This window comes from Lichenostomus cassidix, chromosome 6 (genome assembly GCF_008360975.1).
Source record: "Lichenostomus cassidix isolate B80296 chromosome 6, HeHo_3.0, whole genome shotgun sequence".
NCBI classification, from domain to species: Eukaryota; Metazoa; Chordata; class Aves; order Passeriformes; family Meliphagidae; genus Lichenostomus; species Lichenostomus cassidix.
This window is the reverse complement of record NC_139487.1, coordinates 14,312,685-14,334,381: the sequence shown is the minus strand read 5'-3', so window position 1 is coordinate 14,334,381 and position 21,697 is coordinate 14,312,685. Positions and strand designations below refer to the sequence as shown.

General features: G+C 35.1%; 1 protein-coding gene across 1 annotated transcript in view; it reads right to left on the bottom strand.

Annotated features, from left to right (window-relative positions):
* Window positions 1–3,979: 3,979 nt before the first annotated feature.
* Window positions 3,980–21,697, bottom strand: part of KNDC1 (kinase non-catalytic C-lobe domain containing 1) — a 56,495-nt gene continuing 38,777 nt past the window's right edge. Inside the window, exons 10-30 of the mRNA XM_085065136.1 lie at window positions 21,348–21,506; window positions 20,940–21,017; window positions 20,196–20,286; window positions 19,866–20,028; window positions 18,931–19,769; window positions 18,677–18,821; window positions 17,018–17,109; window positions 15,169–15,569; window positions 13,270–13,363; window positions 13,061–13,158; window positions 12,516–12,727; window positions 11,133–11,246; window positions 10,586–10,733; window positions 10,179–10,358; window positions 8,889–9,104; window positions 8,492–8,574; window positions 7,089–7,239; window positions 6,554–6,676; window positions 6,392–6,451; window positions 5,619–5,776; window positions 3,980–5,363 (exon numbers count right to left, since the gene is read on the bottom strand). Of these exons, the coding sequence (XP_084921262.1) occupies window positions 5,132–5,363; window positions 5,619–5,776; window positions 6,392–6,451; window positions 6,554–6,676; window positions 7,089–7,239; window positions 8,492–8,574; window positions 8,889–9,104; window positions 10,179–10,358; window positions 10,586–10,733; window positions 11,133–11,246; window positions 12,516–12,727; window positions 13,061–13,158; window positions 13,270–13,363; window positions 15,169–15,569; window positions 17,018–17,109; window positions 18,677–18,821; window positions 18,931–19,769; window positions 19,866–20,028; window positions 20,196–20,286; window positions 20,940–21,017; window positions 21,348–21,506 (3,837 nt within the window). The 3' untranslated portion in view covers window positions 3,980–5,131. The remainder of the gene's footprint in view (window positions 5,364–5,618; window positions 5,777–6,391; window positions 6,452–6,553; window positions 6,677–7,088; window positions 7,240–8,491; window positions 8,575–8,888; window positions 9,105–10,178; window positions 10,359–10,585; window positions 10,734–11,132; window positions 11,247–12,515; window positions 12,728–13,060; window positions 13,159–13,269; window positions 13,364–15,168; window positions 15,570–17,017; window positions 17,110–18,676; window positions 18,822–18,930; window positions 19,770–19,865; window positions 20,029–20,195; window positions 20,287–20,939; window positions 21,018–21,347; window positions 21,507–21,697) is intronic.

The window sequence follows — 21,697 nt, the reverse complement described above, 5'->3', positions numbered from 1 at the left end:
CTGCTTTTCACTCACAACATCTGGATAGTCCTAACCCTAATCAATTCACTTTCACAATTTAACAAACATGGTAATTACCCTTTGAAATTACGTATTAACCAGCTGTGTATTCACCTTAAGAGTCCCAGCTTCTGAATCTGAGCAACCTAATTATAATCAGGCCAGGAGGATCTGCTGTCAAGGCATTTATTGACTCCAATGTACAACATGCTGTATTTATCTCCTGGGACAGTTACCTTGACCATTAGGTTTTCTAAAAATTACTTCATGGACAAAAGGCTTTTAAATTAGTCTCTAAGCTTGTAGATTTTTAGACAGCTTTTTCGGTAACTCCTCTAGCGTCAAAGTTTGTCTGGCTGATTCTCTGTCATTCTCTTTGCCTCACCTTTCCACTCCTTCCTGTGCTCTTGCCCACTTTTAGAAAACAGTATTATTTTCTGGTTCTCTGGGAACTCACTCATTCCTTCTCAATCAAAAATCCAGTAATTTCAAGATTATTTCAATTTTCCTTATTATTATAGAACAGATTTAATCGAAAGTTAATATTATAATACATCTAATTAGATTGACAGCCTTCCATCCCTACTTGCATTCCTGGCTAACTTTGATCATGACACACATTGTTTAGAGGGGAGGCAGTGGAACAGCAAGCACTCCAGGCTTTTGCACCACCTGATATTCACCTCTTCTGGTAAGCAGAGAGCTCTTATTGTATAATAGAAAATTATTTAAAAATCCATTTTCATTGTTTTGCTTTTCCCTTGCTGACAAAAACTTTGTCTGCCCAGTTTTGTTCCAAACCTGCTGTGCTGTTCTTTTATATTTGTTCTTGATAATGCAGCTGTCTTGTTTCTACTTTTTTTTTTCCAGTATTCTTTTTTGATATTTTTCAGGTAATTGATGAGCCCCTAATGCAGCCACAGTGCTCTGAGTTTTCTTTCCTTTGCATGTGGATAGACTTTTGCTATACTTAAAATACGGCCTTAGAAACTCAAGAAACTCTCAGCTCCCTTGAATTTTTCTTTGCCTTTCAACTCCTTCCCCAGGATCTCATGTACCAATCCTTGAGTTTGTTTGAGTTTGCTTTTTTGGAGCCCACTGTTATTATTCTGCTTCTTTCATCTCTTTCTTTCCCTTGAATCATGAACTCTGTTGTCTCATAATAACTTTCATCTTGACTGCTTTCCACATTCAGATTTTCAACTGTAAAATCTTAAATAGTATGATTATTCCCTATAGTTCCAGCACTAGCTTATTAACAAAAAGCTGTATGTAAAGTGTGCTCACGTCAGGCTCAGAGCAAATCACATCCTGGCTGTCACCAGAGCGATAAGAAGGTGGTATGGGTAGGGATGTGAGCACAGTGTACTTCAATACATCCCTTGGTCTGGAGAAACAAAAATTAGACTATTTGTGACATTTCAAAATACATCATCCTCACAATTTTTAGATGCAGCCTAGGATATTCAGTATTTCATCAGCTTAGTTGATCAAACATCCAAACTTAGTTGTTTGAGACTCTATTGAGGTCTCCACTTCTTTCCCTAGGTTTCAGTCAATTATCATTCATTTAAATAAACTAATTTGGGGGATTTTGTATTCCCAAAAATGGTCTTTAACAGAATTATCCAACCTTTGACCTGCAGTTTACCTTCACAGAGAAAAGTTACTTTGCTGAAGTCAGTGGATCTATACTCATCTCAGGAGTCATCTGTACTTTTCCAGCCTTTTATTTTCAAGCCCTTTGCCCTTTCCCTTCCTTGCATCAAGAAACTGAGAATTAGGAGGTATCTTGAAGGGATATTAAGACACTTCTTTCCCAGATTAAGTGACTTTATCCTCCCTTTTCCACAAAAAACCCAGTAATCCTAGTCTATGACTCTGCAGCTGATTATCCCGAAATTTTTCTACTTAGGTGAATAATTTACTGCTGTTACTGTTTATGAATTTTATCACATATGACAACAAATAAGCATCTATTTGCAGAGTTGTCATTCACCGATATATTAGAAACAGCCACATTAAGAGTTTCTTCAAACATTTTTGCATAGATAATACATAGAAATCTGAAAGGTGAAATTGTTCCTTCTCACACATATTTTAGAGGGTTATGAGACTATGAAACCACATAGAAATCTCCAATGGAATGTTCCACCACAAATTAGTAATTTATTTGTACTTAATATTAACAAGATCTCTCAAGGAGAAAAAAACTACCTTTATAAACACCCAAACCACCTTTATAATCCAAACTGTAGTGAGTGCAGTGTTAAAATGACTATCTGAAAATTTCTTACATTATAGTAACTTAATGAAGGCAAAAAACATTTATAGGTGAAGAATCTCTTAATCAGGCAAATCCCAAAGATGACCACTCAACTAAGCTTGATTTATAGGACTTTAGTTTTCAATTATTGTTCAAACCTGCATTTTCAGTGCTTTGAGGGTCCTTCAAAGCTCAGCATACACTTAAAAGTAATTATTTACAAAGCATGTTTTGAGAATAAAAGACTTTCTGGGAGAAAAAAAAAAAGGAAAAGCTAGTTTTAAACAGAACACTTGGAATTTAAATAATGTTATGCTTTGGATTGTATTTAAGCAAGTATGAGGGAGATAAAATAAAAATAAAAATGAACTTGTTTCTTTGATGTGTTTTGTCCTGTGGCTTTTTTTTTTAAAAGGACATTCCCCACGAAGAGAGAAAACTGTAAGTCAACCCTTACTGCTTGATAATCATGAATAAACAGTACAGTAATATGCTAGATGTAACTTTCTTCTGAGATCTGTGTCATGTAAGATGCAGATACCTCAGTGTTCATGGACAAAACCAAACCAGTTTCCTTGTAAAGGAGTGATTTTTTTTTCCCAATAGATATTAAAATTTGTTGCTGTTGTTGTGGGGTGGTGCCTAAATACAAAATCTGAAATGTCTGATTGATGGAAACACCCCAAAGTAGTAGCATAGCTCAATACTATTCATTAACACCAACAAAAGGTTTGATACACTGAAGCATTTATGGAAGACATAAGCTGATTTTTAAAATTTTGTGTAGCACCAGTTATTGTCATAGAATAAACAGTATTTTCTAGATGTAGTAATACAGACCTGAGAAATACATGAGCTAATTCTCATGAGTGCAAAGTACAAATGATAAGAAAATTCACAAAAGCAATTTCAAAAGTCTGACTGGTAACTGTATAAAATGAATTTATTAAGATCATGTGATTAGCAAGTTTTGTGGAGTACTTTACATTAGTAAAGCTTATGCTATTTAAAATTTTATTGTCTTTCAAAGGCAAGGTGTGGGTTAAGTGAATGGTAATTTTTAATTGAGAAAAACCCAAATAACTACTAATAAAAACAATTATTTAAAATAAATGCATATAGAAAAAATATGTGAAATGTATGTCTGAAAATAAGGTTACCATTAACATTCTTAAATCATTGTATTATATAAAGGTAGGAGGTAAAGATTAAATGTTTTCTCATTTGGCAATTTTTAGAGAGATAGCAACATGATTTACTTCCTTAAGGGTAAGTCAGAATACTATAATTAATGACATGTTAAACCTACATATGGTAAATAACAAAATAAATCATATTAAAAGTAGAAGAAAAGCAAGAAAACCTGGTAGAGGACTGAGTTCTCCAGTGTTTAAACCAGTAAGAGCCAAAAATTAGTACTATTGTATTAGTAGAAAAAGTAACTGAGTATTTAATGGGAAGTATGGACACAGCTTGTTTTTACTGAGGAGGATAAGAAAGGCTTGAGATGTAATATTGCTGTTACTGACAAGAGAAAAGGAGAAGCCTTCCCCTTATACATTGAGTTTAGCATGTGCAATTCTGTACACAACAGTACAACTTGCAAAATACCAGGCATGTACACACTCCCACTTCTTACATCATTATCCTTCTCCATCACTAACACATGATCAGATACTTAGTTCACATCTGCCCTTCATTTCTCTCAAAACATTTTCTTTTTCAGTTTTTTTTTAAAACACAATTCTAATCAAATCACTTTCCGGACAGTGATTATGTGTTTCTTGCCCTTCCCTACCTCTCATTCAATACTCCCTCTGGTAGAAAAACTTGTATTTGTCACTAATTTGTAGCCTTAACATTCTGGCCTTGCATAAACCTGGGTAGCTCAACAAATTTTCTAGCAATAGCAACACATTTCGCGGCTATTTAGAAGGTCTTGTAAGTATAAGCTCTATGAGTAGGTTAGCACCACAATTTTACAAGTTGCAGATCCAAATTTCACATGGTTATCTTCTCTTGGATGCTGCTGGAGCACTGTGATCTACAAAAACAACCTCAGGAGCAAAAGCAATACTCAAATGTGCACACATACAGACATACATAAATTGGCAAAGTGACTCTTGTGCCAAATTCAGATAAAAATGCAATTCGTGTTTACTGTCTTCACAATGCCATGAGTGCAGAAGCAGAGCAACAAATTGGTAATACTTACATTCAGATCTTACTTTCATTTGGAAACAGGTTAAAATCAAACAAAACAAAAAGCTGAAGGATAGCATTCCTCTCCTTCCTTCATAGGAGAAATAGATGGCAAATTATTTAAGTCAGTCACAGTTTTCATAATATACAACATAAAAGCAAGACACACCAACAGTGAATGAATAGCAGAGGATCTGTGTTCCTGAATTATATGCACAATGTGACAGGATATAAGTGTACTGTGTTTATATAAAAATAGATTCAACATTTAATGAACTATGTTTTGAACTCTCCTGGGCCAGCTTGGCAACAGAAGCTGTAATTTTGACTTATTTCCACAGTATTTTTTAGATATTGGTTTTCAGGCTAATTAATTATTTATGCTAAAGAAGAGTAACAAAATTAATAATCCTTTTCATCTATACTCTCTTTAATTTTATCTCTATTTTTATTCTTTTGATCTGCCATCCAGTTGCCAGCAATTCAAATCTCGTTAGTCAGCATTTTATAATTCCATCTTAAGAAACATAATAATTTCAACTTGAGACAGTATCTCATGTCGCTTCACGTAAGTATTAGCTTGGAAATTGGTCCAATAAATGAAGTCAACTTAATCCAGTTTTACAGTCTAGACTCAGAACAGAACAGATGAAACATAAATAATTACTGAAATGTTGCTTTCATCCTGCGCAGTGTGTCCTGAATTTTTCGAGAATGTTTTTCTGCTGGTATCTGATGGAAGTTGGCACAGTTGTCAGCTGCCAAGGCAGAAATGTCTGCTTCTTTAAAACGAGTTATTCTTTGTCTGAGGTAAGACTGCAGCTTGAAATCTGGTGCATATGTATAAGGATTCTCTTGGAAGGCATGAACTTGGCTCACAACCTTTGCAATATTTCTTGTAAGAGAATATGGTAAAAAAGATTAGTTTATTTTGCTGGTGATAAAATCAAAAGCATAAACCAAAAAACAAACTTTAAAGGAAATTCAAAGGCATCAAGCATTTTCTTCTATTGTATACACACCTCTAGTTACATGTCCAAACAAATGAAACTACTTGAACTGCTAACTGTGAAATGCTGCTTTAGTTCTCATTAGACAATAGTATAATAAAAAATATATGTGATATACACACATAATTAAAAATAATTACCTAAGTTTAGTCCACTTGTGAGCTCCATTTGTCATTGTGAATCCTCCAGTCTCAAGTTGTTGGACATGCATAGCCAAAACATGGGCTGATGGAATTGTTGGAAGAGTTTTGAATCTGTCTCCTTCCATCAGGCATAAGCTGTCACTTTTTAAAAACACCTAGTTAAAAAATACACACAGATTAATCTCACGTTAAGTATTGGGGAAGACTTTACAAGTCCTCCATGCACTGAACACTACCTATTTATTTGTCATGGATATTAACTTTTGGCACTGAAGTTGAAGACAACACTATGAATTCATCTGGTGGCAAACTTTTTACAGTACACAAATAAATAAACTTTAATCAAAAGGTACTTGATACCTAATTTTCATTGCTCTAAATCGCAGGCAAAATTGCTTTTTAAAACCTCACTCTATGTTTCAAGATTGCATAGATCAATAAGAGAATCCCTATAATAAATGTTTAAGATTTTTCAGAACATGTTACAGCTGCAAAGCTTCTGCAGAAAGGTTCTGTGCATATGCTGTGTGTCTAATATTTTAGCTTGCTTTTGAAATTTTGATTTGTCATACAGGACACATGTTAAAGAAATAACTGAGATCAAAATTTATGTAAACTTTTGGATTAGAAGTAAAAAATCTTCAATCAAATTAAATTTGTAACACGAAGTAATAATTATGGTTTTCACCCTGCAGGGACACCCATTAAGCAGATCTTGCACCTTCTCCAACCCAAAGAAATAATTTTACATTAAGGACTTTATACTATACCTCAACAGCCTTGAGTTCCTCCATTATCTCAGCTACTTTTGCAGGTAAAATTTTCCAGGCCTTACAATAAAACAGAATATATTTTTGTTTTTCACATTAATGTCCATATTAAAACAGGATTATATTAAGAAAAATGGTTACAGAACAGACTCCCAAACTTACTGGTAACTGTCGTACAATAAGATTTTCCAAGCCTGCTAGGATTTGCATTGCAGTAGCAAAATTTCTTTGTTCATAGCAGCATTTTGCTATAAGGAGAAATTTTGATAACAAGCTCACCTGCCTCTGGAAAAAAATTAAGATACACAATATATACATATATACACATAGTAATCCACATAATAAAGTTAAATGAGAAGCAAGAAGAGACATTTTCTTTTTCAATTTGTTATCAAAATTGCTGACTGTAGTAACCTTTCCTTTCACACAGAATTTTTTCCCTTTCTGTCACCCAGGCGTCCTTGATAAAAGTTTGACCTGCATTCCCCTCAGACAACCCATTTCTTACATTCTGTTAGGTTTTGACACCTGCTGCTGAAAAGCATCCAAGACCCTCCTTGTGACAAGCCAAATTGTTAACTGCCTACTCACAGATGTATTTCAGAATATTTCTTGCAGGTTTGCTACATAGCAGTTCATAGATAATAACAAATAAATTACTGTTTCAGAGTTAAGAGTACAATAAACAATGACAAACCTTAGTTGTGTGACATGTTACAATTTCAGCAGCAACCCAGGTGCTGATACTGTCTGCGTTTTTTAGTAATTGCAGAAGGTACTGGTCTTGTATGCACTTTGACAGAAACAGATTACAGACTTTAAGTGAAACTGTGTCAGCAGAAACTGCCCTAAGGAAAATACGGAAAGAAAAAAAGGCGAAAATAATTCCTGCTGATACTGGATTTTTAAAGAAAACCTTGATTGTGAAGACACCAACTTCTAATAATTTAAAACAATTTTACATTGCTTGCCATCTGGATTTTATACTTTAGGATGCACATAGTGAGCTACGTTACTTTTTCTTTCTTATGATTACAAGATAAATATATCTGATCAAAAAATAAGCACATGCAGGACACATTTCTGTGCATAAAGTTACTTTCACTACTCCTTAGTGAATAATAAAACCTCAGCCTATCTGACAGAAAATAACAGCCAGAAATCCAAACTCAAAAACTGCAGGCACATAAGAAATCAAGCCTGATACCAAGTGGCACCACACACTTTGCTTCTCATGACTGAACCCCAAAATCTGTATAAACCAGGTGATTTAGCCTTGGCCATTTATAAAATGAGTTGCTTTAGATGTTCATTCCTTACCCTTAGATGCAAAAGTCTACCATAGGTAGTTCAATTAAGCTAACTGAATGCACTGAGAATGCAAGAAGTAGACCATCATAAAAATAATTAGGTCTTTGTGGTTGAATGATAACATTAATTACTGAGGAGCAAATAATTTAAATAGGTTGGTAACCACTCTGGTAACTATATGAAAATTCTTGTGTTTCTCTGGAAAACAACAATTCATCTCCCTAACAGTAGAGAAGGAATATTGCACAGAGAAGCTGTGGAGTCTCCATCCACCTTCAGAACCCAACGGCACAAAGCCCCAGGCAACCTGGTCCAGCTGACCCTGCTTCCAGCAGGGTGGTTGGACTACATGACCTTGAGAGGTCCCTTCCAACCTCAGCTATTCTGTGAGACTGTCAATGTCTCTGAGATTTTATACACATACACACATTCATGACCAAAGATCCTACTTCAGAATCTATTACATTTTTCCCTGCCAAAAATGAAACCTTTTAAGCAACCCCCAACACAAGTTCTTAGAAGTATTTTGGCCTCAACTCACTTCAGATTTCAAAGAAATCACCTGGCAAATGTGACCTTCCACATACATGTATTTGCATAAATACATATGCCTACACATATATGAAATCTCCTGAAATTAAAATAGCCCATATAAACAGGCTACCTAGTCTGTAAAAAAAAAAACCAAGTATTTAGATGGTTTCTCTGTTTCTGGCTGTATTAAAAGTATAACACTCTAAGTTATTGTGCATCAACAGAATAGAAGGGCACTTAAAACAAGCAACTTACTTTGGCACAGCAACACATTTGTCCTTAACACCAAGTGCTCTGGAATTCAGGAAGTGTACTGGATGACACTTATAAAATACTTCCTAAACAAAAAAAGCAAGATATATACGCTGTTAGTTCTAACAGTTCTTTTAAAATGTTCAGGGATAAAAATGACAGATTATGTCCCACTCCACCTCACCTGCATAAATTTATGAGAGGGATCACAACCTAAGAATAGCATTAGATGTTCTAAATTTCATTGTAGAGATTTTAACATAAAAACTTTAATTCAAAGTCTTTTAAAATAGCATGGAATAAGCTTGAAACAAGGCTGAGTAACGGCAGAGAAAGGAGACGAGAAAGAGTAAGAAGATAGATATTATTTGTACTTCCAAATAAACCTAGACCTTTGTACCTGTTGCAGTAGTGTCAGCTGCCAGCAAAGCTGTTGAGCACTGCACTCTATCAAGAGAAATGGTCCCACTTCGTCTGCTCTAGCAAAGGAGACTGAGGATTCTTCTGTCAAACTGCTACAGCAGGGCTTTGGCAAAACTGCTGAACCAGTGTGCAGTCGTTCCCTCTGATACTGTGCAATTGGTCCCATGCCTTTGGATAGTTTCCAGTAGAAGTTCTGTATAAAAAAATAAATGTAAGGTTACAACTTCTCTAAAACAAACACTATATCTCCCCTTGATGTAACTTTCAGGAAAGAGCTGTTAAGAGAAACATCTTGGTGCATGCAAAACTCTTCAGCCAACCTTCAAGGCTAGCCCAGAACAAGTTGTTTTACTCAACATTGCTATTTTAAGCTAATATAAAATGCACAGTCAATGAGTCTAAGCAGGAGGCTGCCAGATCTCAGTCAACAATCAGTATTTAAAACAAACCTCTGTGTATTCAAGCTTGCTGCCATAAAGTATTTTACTTCTCCTTTTTGCTTAGAATCTAACATCCCTTTCCAAGATATATTTGGTTTTCCATTCTCTTCCCTTCTCCTGTCTTCTACTATCATTATTGTTATCCAGTGACAACAAAAAAACTCCACATTTCTCTATTCTGTTTGCCCTTTCTTGGCTGAATCCTCAGTCTACCCATGGTGCACCTTTATCACGAGGCTGACTCTTAATTCAGCTTGCACATTATTGATACATTTGACTTCCACATGTTATTTTGGTAACTCTGTAAAAGAGATCTGGTTTTGGGAAAAGCCTGCAGTACATTCTAGTTTCTGGGGCTCTAGAACACTATAAAATAGTAAATACAGACAAAAGTTCAGACAAGTTCTTGCTACAAACTTTGAAGTTCTGGCAGGAAACTTCTTGGCTCCTGCTGTTTTCTTGTATTCACAGTCTTACAAAGATCAGTGCCTAATAAAAAGCATTGATGTTTGACAGGGGGGCAAAGGATTACTAATAACTATGAGTCACATCAAGTCATGTCAAGAATGAAGAGTTTATCTCTCAAAGTTTTGATTATCTGATCTATTATTGCTGAAACACCTGTCAGTAGTTAAAACTTAAGATTATTTTCACAGTATTTACAGTACTGTCTGGGTCTCAGTTACTTTCAAAAGAAAATTTAAAATGCAGGTACATAATTCTTACTAAGGATGTGGTCTGGACTCTAAGTTGGACATGTCTGTTTTTGTCAAAACATAAGATATGGAAATGTGCTCCATACACTGCAGTCTGAAGAAAAGACACACCTTTCTGGAAACATCTTCTGAGAGCTTTTTACATAAGGAATGCAATGTTTTTCTGCCCTCCTCACTCTCCTCTTCACATTTGCCCACACTGGAGCACTGATCAGCACTGCTGCTTTTCCTGGCAGAGGCGTCCTCGAGCAGTGACAACAAGCGCTCCCCATAGCCGTTTAATGAAGCAACCTGTGAATGCAAAATAGGCTAACAGAACACTGAACTCGATTTCCCAGGAATTGTAAGCAGGCCATAATACAATTATCTGTCCAAAACCAGACATAGCTGTCAAATATAGCATTATTCTTCTTTTATTTACTTTAACTGTACTTAGGGCAACTTTTTGTAATAACAATGTTACATATTCCATAACTGACTTAATTTTTATTTAAGTAATTACTGAAATTCTGAATTACCTTGGAAGAAATAAATTCTTTTAGGGTACCCAGAAGACCAGTATTTGTTGCAAAGTCTACACTGTAGCAGTCTTCAATCCATGCCTGCAGGATGTAGAAACTGCGGTTACATATTTTGGTAAGTGATGTGGAAGGATCCAGGCTTGCACTGGTGAGAAGAAAAAGAAACTTATTAAACCAAAATTTACATCCTATTTCAATTTAAAAATAAGTCTTGACAAAACCCAGAAGTTCTATTTGATATTTAATGTAGTATCTTAAATTCCTAAATTTCATGTCTCTAGAATCCATGGCTCTATGGAAACAAAGCTGAGGTTGTAATTACTACCCATTACTGGATAACTGGTAAAAGTGAGATGCAAAACTGAGACGTAAGCACTTAGATGCAGCTCTTTCTCTAATTTTCCTCTCACTTGTTAAGAGAGCCTCACAAAAACAAATGTAAAAGTTAATTTTAATAAAGCAGGACTTTTGAGAAACAGCTATTTGTTATTGGGAGGGAACTCAACTGTGCTTTGATAGCACTTTTTATGGGAATTTACTGTACCTGGGTAAAGTGCTGCTGATTCTATCAAGAAGAAACTGCAAAAATTCCTCTTGTGTGCAGAAATAGCGAAATGTGTAAAGAAACTGCTGTACATAACCTTCTAAAAAGGCATTTCTGTAAAGCACAAGAAAAACTTCAGACAAGCCAGAACACACCTTCAACTTGCATTACAGTACAGCAACAGCAAAAAAATCCTCAAAATATCAAAAATAGGCATTTTAAATTCTCAAGCTCTTAATAAAACCTTGGTTCTTCTTAAAAATTATTTTTACACATCAAATATTGTGATTGCCAACCCTAAAAGCACAATCTGTTTTATAAAGAGTTTCCCTACTTTCAATTTAGTGAATAACCACTTTGACATTTCTATTATTAAGCCAAGTTACAATCTAAATAGTATGGAAGAACATATTAAATTTTCTCTTTTTTTAATCATCTCACTTGATGCTGCTTTAAAACATTTTTATTATAACAACAGCATAAGAAGTAGATACATTAAGCAAGAAAATATTCCCGGTAGCTCTAATTAGAAGAGTAGCTACTTTAACAACAGAATACACTTATTATACAGACATCAAAAATAAGGGCATTTTATTTTTTTTATACACACACTCTCACGATCTTAACATAGGTTGTCTTTTCTCCCTATTGGCTTACGGCTAATCGTGAAAGTTTGGGTTTGATGAATGTGGAAACTCCAATTCCAAAACATTTTCTTCACTTTATGCAAAATATTAACTACCAGGAAGAGCAGCACTCAGTGTAAGTAACTGGGTCTCAGAGTCGGGATGAACTGGGAGAAGTAGCTGGGAAGAAGTTGCTCCCTCTGCAGGGGCACAGGTCTGATGGAGCCTCTGGCAATTTCCATCCTTCCTACTATTACAGCTCAGGCACCTTAAAACAATGTTGCTCTCATTGGAGTTGAAGGATATCTTTGTCCCCATTTAAACCCTGAGATAAGCCTGCATCTTCATCAGTGCCAAGGATTGACTATTGGGGCAATAATCTGTAGAACAGAACCTACACATTTTCATACCCAGACCCTGTTAATAAGAATTACCAAATTATATGATCAGAATTGTTGTACTGATGGCAGTAACATAAAGTCTTGATTCCATGGCAACTATCAGTGCAAACCTCAAACAAGTAAAGGACAAAAAAAGTTTAAAGTTACTGTTTTTTCATTTATTATCAAATGCTTTTAATCATATCCAGATGAACTTTTGCCATTTTCATGTCCATTTCTGTAAAGGAGTGTTCACAGAAATAACACATGTGACAGAAGAAAGCAAAATTTATAGGATTTATCACAGAGGCAAGTTTTTCCTGATTTAGCAACTATGCTTCAACGCACTCCCAATTTAGGTGCAAAATGTACTATACCTAGAATATAAATAAGCCATTAAACCAAGTGGTGTACCAGCCTGCAGAACTCTTACTCCATTTTGATTATTACACTGGTGTTTCTCTGTGTTATAGTAAAGCAGCAATGATGATTCATCCATTGGTGCCATGTCCATGGTGTCAGTTTTCCCATTGTGAATGACTGTAGGCAGCACGTAGGATTCCACACCCCACTGCTCTGCATACATCATCTGTTCAAAGCAGCAAGGCCATGACGAAACAAGAAAATAAAGAGAAAATTCACATAAAATGCAATCAATTTAAAGCCAAATTGCATTTCATACAACTGATTTTTTTTTCCTTTTTAAACAATACTATTAAAGGTAATTTTAAGCATTAAGGTAATTTATAATTAATCTAATATTAAGGTAATTTAATGCCTTTAATAATTGTTTTGCATCTTACTTAATTGGGCAGCTTGACACAAAACATTTCACATTTCATACAGTGATCTGAGTGGCCAACTACACTGATGCAGCAATGAAAAGACAAATGAAGCACAAGCAAAATAAAGTCTGACTTGCCTGCACGTATTTCTTTACCAGTTCAAGAAACTGTACTTTTGATTTCATCTCCTGTAGCTGTCCTCTCAGTTTGGCCAACATAGATTTAATTTCAGGACCTTTAGATTTAAAATACATGGCATAAGAATATCAATGAGCCAGATTTACAGAACAAGTCCTTAGAAGTACTATGCAGCCATTTTATTACTGGCAAGTTGCTGTAATCTTACCTTTGTTTCTTCTTTCTTTTTGCAATAGTTTCTGGTAAAATTTTATGGTCTTTCTGTAATTTTTTGTCTCCATCATTAATAATTGTTCTAGCTCCTATTTAAAAAGAAACAGGATTCTGATCATAATTGTAAGTGGAAGGTGGCTCTAGTAAGAAAGTGACCTTTTAGAAGAGACTTATTTTCTGTGAAGAAAAAAAGAACATCCAAACAGACAAGAATATGATATTAACAGTGAAAAACCACCTTTCACATCTGTGCTTGCAGGCAAGATACAGCAGGCATAATCTGTTCCCAGAAAAGCATTAGCAATGTCACAGTTCTACAGCTTAAAAACTGCAGCAGGTTGTGTATGATGAGACTCCATGGAGGTTTGTCTGAGTCTGTTCACATAAATATGCCTTTATTTATAAATGCACTTATCTGATTATTTTCTAGAGCATTTTAAAAACTTACAATCACAAGTCATCCAGAACTAAAATTTGTATGTTCTGAATTTAGAGCAGGCCCTAGAAACACTCTGTTACACAGCTGACCTATATTTGCAGCAAGAACTGAAAGTCTGACTGAGATCAATGGCTTACAAACAAGTATAATTACATGATATTACACAACCAGGTCAGAAAGCAGACAGGAGAGCTGCTCTAGAAATAAAGGACATATAAATTTCAAAGTTGAGCTTTCATATTTTAGACTTACGTATTTCACAGAACTGACAAATTTAAATTTCCATAGAATTATATAACTTAAGTAATGAAAAGAAATGGAAGTATATCAGGCCACTCACACTATAACAATTTGAAAGTAAACATTTACATTTATAATTGTTTGCATATCAAAGGTTTCATTATTTTACCAGCCAATGAAAATGGGCCATCCACTTTGGGTTCAGCTTCTGATTTATTACAAAACAACCAACATGATGTATATTGTGCTTTATAAAAGTGGTGGCTTTTGCACTTGGGTCCTAAGTTAACTACCAGTGACCCAGTTACATGAAACAGCATTTTAAATGCAGTAAGTTCATGGAATGCAGCAGACAACTCCCACAAGCAGAATGATCAGAAAACACACAGCTCAGAGCTAACATATCAAACAACAGATTGGTAAATAGGTTAGCTTTAATGGGGTGGACTTGCTAGAAATTAATTTGAGCTTAAGAAAAACCTGTCACTGTTTTTCAGAACAGCTCAAAAAGTTTAACAACATAGTTCATTAACACAGAGTCACAAAAGCCCTGTGGATTTTTAAAAGATGTACTGCTACAGAAGCATCACAGACAGAACAAGGAAAGCACAGGAAAGCTATTATACAGATTCTAATTGGAAGCTGGTTGCTTTTATTTCAAGGTCTGTTTTTGCTTCATCAATTAAAGCAAAACCAAGCTGATTAAGAGACTATGAAAACAGAAGCAGAATCAGGAGTGACCATTTGGAATCCAGTGGACAAAGTGGTTTGTCCCCTAAAAACCTGGGGTGAGTAGCAATGGAGTCAGAGGCAAATTCCCTGTCCATTCCACAACATTTTCCAATTCAGGTAGGTCTAGAATATAAAAACTTTTGATGAAGCTGTAATGCCCATTATGTGCTTCAGTGATAGTCACTCTTGGCTCTTTTCTATAATATCACCACCTTGGGGTTGGTGCAAAGGGCACACAGTCCAGGCAACTTTAAGAACAGAAGATGGCTTACATATCAGTGATTGCACTTTTTTATTTTGTAATACTACCTCTACTGTGGTTTATTGCTAAGACATGACAAATCTTCAGGATTTTAAACCACTTCAGAGTCAATATTTAAAAAAAGAAATGGTGATCCAACTCACTACAACACAATGAATATTATCACACTTTTAACCAGCAAATAAAGATGTATCTTAACGATTTAAAATCAATGTACTCACCACTTTTTTAGCATCTATATTTTGTGACTCACTTGATTTCTGCTTTCCAAGGTTTTTCAAGTAACTATGAACTTCTGAATCAAAACATTCAGCTCCATAAAATGCACTGCTCCAACCAGGACTACAGCCATGAAAGTCAGGTAGATTGAGAGATGCCAGGTAGCTGTTTCCAGCTCTCTTTATGATGGCCTGTTCCTCTGCTCCTCTCTTTTCTTCTGCAAAGCCTGGCCCAACACCACAGCTATTGCTTTGTAAATATTGTTGCTCTTTTGTTATGGGGATTGTACTCTGCAGAGTCAATTCTTTTTTGATATTATCCGAAGGTGACTCAACAAAATCCATTTCAACTAATGTGTTTATCACAGGCTCAGCCTTCACATCAAAGTTTGCTTCTCCTTTTGCTGAAGAAGATGCATGGGGGAAAAGAAATAACAGTCATGTGCTGTAATGCATGTTTTGTTAAACACTACACATACAAAACATTGCTATGAGACTACCTATGTGCTCTAACAGTGGTTTTAGATTCTTACTGTGACTTTACATTTTTTTTCTCAAGTACACATTGTAAAATGGTAAAGGTTAAAAACATTTCAGAACTATTAAGGAATAGTTAAATAATACCTTTCTGAAAAGTACAAAATTTTTTCCATGCATATGCAACAAGCACTTAAACAGCACAGAGAAGCTTTAAAACAGAAGTTAAATATGTCTGAGCTCACTAAGCACACATTAGTAAAATGCTCAGCTTTTGAGTTTTTTTCCATCCATAAATCTTTCAGCTTTTATTTCACACAAAGAGGGCAAGAATACTTGATACAGCCAATGGGGACATAGATGTTAAACTTTCTATTCCTACAGGACTCAATCCCTTGAGTTATGATGGGACTTTTTTGCAGTTTTAACAACTAGTACCAACATTCAGGGACTGAGGTGACAGTCAAAGGTTGCTTTAATGCTGACAGAAGCATTTATACCTGCCAGAAGTCTCCCTTGTCACTTGAGCAACCCTCCAGAGCTTAGACATGCCACCTTGGAGTCAAACCAACCTAAATTACTGGTGCAAAGAAATCACACACTCCAAGGTAAAGTCCAGCTCTGCATTTGCAATCATTCTGAGCCAAAATGGAAAACTGTAATATTCAACAATGGCAGCCAAGTGCAAAATTACAAATTTATGTTTTGCTATAAAAATTATCAATATAAGTATATAAGCCCTTCTGTAAAGAACACACATTTTCACTTTGCTCAAAACAGAGAAGTAACCAAGTTTAAATACTGAAATTTGGATGAACTGTTTTGGAAAAAACTTCTCACTGGTACAGCAGCAACCAAATAGAAGCCATCCATTAATGCACCAACCCTAGAAAGGGCAATGGTTTTGTTATAATATTGGGATTCACTAGTCCCAGCTCAGTTTTGAGTTCAGTTACTGAAAGACAGATATTTTGTAAACTTTCAATCACAAAGTGTGTCAGGAGAAATGTAAAATGCAAACTGAAGAAGTATAAACAAACAATCTGTAATATAGTAGACACTAGAATATCTACTCAAACACAAGACAACCACATACAGCAGTTATCATTTAGGGAGTTTTCAACAGGCACATCTGTTTAAATCAAAGTAAGTAAAAGTAAATGACATCCCACAAAATAACGTTGGATCATATGTAAGCCTCATATAAAAGACATTTATCTCCTCAAAGCATTGATAACGTTCATATTAATTGAAAATGCCCAGAAGTGTTCAGGCGAGTGCTTTCCTGACGACACAAGTGAAGTGTCTCAAAGCTTCTGTCATTGATAGATTCCCAGCACACACAAAGGTCTAGAAACATGAAGTCCCTTCTCACCCTCTGTCTGATCACTGCTTGCCAAAAAGCTATCCGATTTCTTCACATCTTGGAATAGATTGTCACACTTTGCTTCATCTGCCTCAGTTACGCTGAAAATACAAGGAGACTAAGAAAAATTAATGTTTCCTATACTGTTATATTTACATCAGTGAAATGAGATCTTGCAAGCAACTCTACCATGTGTGTAAAGGGCTTCATAGCATTTATCTATTTCCTAAAGTTTTCATGTTCTGCTCCAGTTGTTATTTTACAAGAAAAAAAGATGTTCAAATGGCTATTCAAGGACAATAAGCTAGAGATTTTCCTGTACAGCATTTGGCTAAATTCCAACAGAAGTATCAGAGCACACGCAAACAGAAGGCATAACTCCAGGCATAACTTCAGAGTGCAAATTACTGTAATGGGTTTTTCACTTCAGGATTCAACCTCTTGATAATACTGACTCTAAGTCATCCCTAGTAAGAATCATAATCATAATCTTAAATCAAAGACACTAACACTGAAAAACTGCTATAGTCTTTGTCACAGTAATGTTACGGAAGCAGCGTCTGAGAGATATTTTAAAACAAGCCTTGCATGTGATGTAAAAACCAGACCTGTGTTTTTCACTGGGTAATAAATTATGATCATTTCACTCTCACTTTCAAAAACTACTTTGTAACAGAAGTTCATATAGAGGATAATCCCTTCAGAAATCTCAGTAATTCAGCTGCAAGAGCTCAGGTTTCTCCTACCATGTCACTGAACCAAGGGCCTAACTTCCAAACAATTTTCAATATCTCCTTAAAAATCCCAACCCAAATGGGAAATAGGCCAGCATACCAAGCTTTGGTATTTGGAGGCCATAATCTATTGTCTCTGAAACTTGCTGTATGGATTATACATCTTTCAATAATGAAGTTTTTCTAAACTATATGTACCAAGCCTCTTTGTCAAAACTTCAAATTTGTGGTTCCAAAAACCCCCAAATTAACTTTGACATAAATTGATTACTGTTTTCAACAATCTTCAGCAAGAAGCTTTTATAAAAGCGTACTACATTTGGAGGCTGCAATGAATCAAGAATTTTTAACTTATTTTTCAGGTAGATACATATGTCATTGAAGATTAAATAAGAAAAATGAGAAATTATTTAAGGTAGTTTTTCTCATTTTACAGGCTACTTACAAAAGACTGTCAGAAGGAACACTGAGTCAAATTAAACCGTTAAGCAAAACATTTCCAGCAAAGCTTAATTAATTTCCTTTTTCTTGGGTGTGATTAGAATACATAATGTATAAGGAACTTGTATCAAACAGAATAAGCAAACTGAACAGTAAGAACAATATATTTCTGATTAAACAGCCTCCTTCTAATAAGATTATGAAGTTCTCCATCAATGATTATAACCAATATTGATCAGCATTAGGTTTCCATTATTCAGCTATCCTTAGATGGAGCTACATATAAGCACAGTAGAAAATATTTTTGACTGAACCATTAAGTACTATTTGCCATGGAGAAAGTTTTGAAAAACCTTGAACTGTGAAATGAACAGTTTACAGGAAACAAGTATGAATACCTGAAGAGAAACTGCATATTCTTTCCTGCTTCTGTGAAGTAGGGACAAAAGCATTAAATTCAACTGTAGGAAGGAAAAAGTTGAAAAACACCTACCATAAATGTGAAGATCTTCCTCCATTTACTACCTGATAGAGATTCTCCAGTAATTTTTCATCCCAATACAGGTCACAAAACTTCTCACAAATTCTATCAGAGAACATACCAAACTTAATTTCCTTTAAGTTTAAAATGAAGTTACCTTGTTTAAAATAAAAAGGACAGAAACAAACAAAAGAGGGAGAAGAAAAAATTAATAACAATATTCTTACAAATCAATGATAATAACATACAGAAGAAAATGCACATACCCATATCAAAAACTTCAGCTCCATTCTCTAAATAACCATCAAATGCAAACTCCTCTTGTATAAGACGAATCACTTCCTGTAGTAAAGTGTCACTTGTTGTGTTCTGATGAGGCAGGACTTTATAGTCAAGGAAATTATAATTGTCTTTACTCATTGAAGTGCATAGTGTGGCTTCTTGTTCAGTGAAAAAACTGTCTACACTGGTAGTACACTCGGTTTCTGGGCAGCTGGTTTGAATAACTGGGCTACTTTTATCAAACTGGTTCTGTGCATTGGTAGTGTCATGACATTGCACATTGCAAAGGGAGGCATCATTTTCTGTTTGCATGCTCATTTTGTAACTTGCAATGGTACTTGAAAGTAGCACTGGCAAACTGTAAGAGCAATCATAAGCAATTCTTGAGCGAAGAGGCTTATTTGGTATTTGCTCTGATACAGCCAAATGTACTGGTACAAACGTCAGAACTCTTTGCTCCGAGTCCTGTTTGAGAATTATGTTATTTATATGAAGAAAATTAGGAGATGTAGGACAAGCTAAGGAGCTGGAAGGATCTTCAGATAAAATGCTTTTTTCTTGTAGAATACGTGAGGAATCAGACGGTGATGGTAACATAACTGTAGAAGTAAACGTATTGCCTGATTTTTGTTCTTCTGAAGACAATTGGAATGAGTGGCTTGGAACTTGTAAATCACACTCAGGTGTTTCAGGTACAGTTTCAACAACATCTGTGTCCTCAATACCACAGCTTTCAGAGTCTTCTATACATCTTGATTTGTTGTAGTCCATATGTTTTTCTTTCCTTATTTCTTTCTTGAATTGCTCAGGTGTGTGAACCTCTCTGAAAAAAAACCAAAGGTTTTTTTTAAAGGAAAATGCAAGTAGATTTAACAATGAAGTTTATGCTTTAACTTATTCTGCTTTAGGATATACTAACTTTGTTATATTTGCATCTTGTTGCAGAATAATAGGCCTGAAGTGAGTTGCAGGAGAGGTGAATGCAACAGGTAATGTAGCTTTCTCACAATTCAGTGAAATCTGGCAAGGCACTGGTCCTTTAACTGCTACAAGTTTACTTTCACTGGTAAAAGGCACAAATCCTAAAAAGAGAAACACAGAAAGATGATCAATATGTAAAATATAAATGCAAGGTAAGTAACAAGTTAATTTAGACAGAAAAATAATAGAGTATTGCACTGAGAAAATCTTATGTGGAGAACTGGAGAATACTAAACCAGAGTAAACATGTCAGAGCCTGCCTGCTTACCTAGACTTGACTCTGAAGGGTCCATCTCATGTTTCTCACTTTTAAATTCAAAAGCAACATTGTCTTGAGACAAGACTTCTTCCTCAACAGCCTAACAACAAACATTGAAGCCCAAATCGATTATTAGCATTTTCATTTTTTCAAATTCTGCTCAGTACTTTACAAAAACCCCAATCCTCATATACATACAGAATATCATAAAGCAACAACCTAGTCATGCCAAGATGAGGAATTAAAAAAAATTACATACAGAAGTCTAGGGACTGGCAGAACTGTTTAGAAATCTTGATAACCTGGTGTTTCCAATCAGAACCTTAAGGTAATCAAAGTTTTGAATCAAACTCAGTTCCATGGATTGACTGAATCCTGTATGCATTCTATACACACATTTGAAACATAAACAGAACCCAACAATTACACACTAATTTCTTCTGAGGGGTGGTAAATAAAAAGAGATTATGAAATCAGTTGCTTGTTCTTCAGCCATTCAGGTTGTGGAGTCAGAGCATCACAATCTGTGGAGTGATCACCCCAACAGCAACAACTAGGAAAAGGCACTACTTATAGACTACTTGAAAATACATGAAAAAAAAAAACCAAACAACAACAAAACAACCAAAAAGCCACAACAGCAAAACCAAACCCAAAATCTAGCTACACTTGCAAGGGACAAAATCTCACTGGAATACATTTACAGAATTAATTGAAAAAACATATAGAACTGAAGAGAGGTGGTACTCTTACCTTAAAGATGGGTTTACCCAATAATGTCAAAATATTTTTGCTGTTTATACCTTGTTCAAGTAAATAATGATTGCAGGTCTTTAAAAAAAAAAGTAATTTTCAGTCAGTAAATAAGTTTTCAATCAAGTGAGGTATTCTTGGACAAGAACAAAGTCAAGATAAATAATCAATTAGAAATTATCTAAGTTTAGGAAGTCTTATGAACCTTGTCCAAGTCCAAGTATCTTGATAATTTCAATATAAATTAAAAACACACCCATCTGTGTCCCTAAGGAGGTAACTTTAAAAACAAAATCCAAAGTGACTGGTTATGATTTAATTAGGTATCAGTCTATTACAAGTATTAAATTATTATTTTGATTTTAAAGTCACTAAAATAAGACTTTAGACAAAACTAAATCTAGTAACCTTAATTGCAGCAGTTAGAGAAGGTCTTTCTTCAGGGTTTTTCCTTGCCATATCCAGAAGTAGTTTTTTTAATTTTCTTGGCAATACTAGTTTGTGACTTGGTGGAACACTGTATTTTGCAGCCATCCACAGCACTGCAGCAACACCATAAACACAGACCTATTGGTGTAACATAAGAGACAAGAAAGATTTAAACAGACTAAAAAAAGCCTCCACTTCAAAAACAATTCCAGCAAATTATCCAAAAATTCCCTCCATTCCCTGCCAAAAAAAGAAAAAAAAAATTACTAGAGCTTTCAAAGTACAGATTACACTTGGCTTTTAAAGGTGCTGATGAAAATCCCAGCACA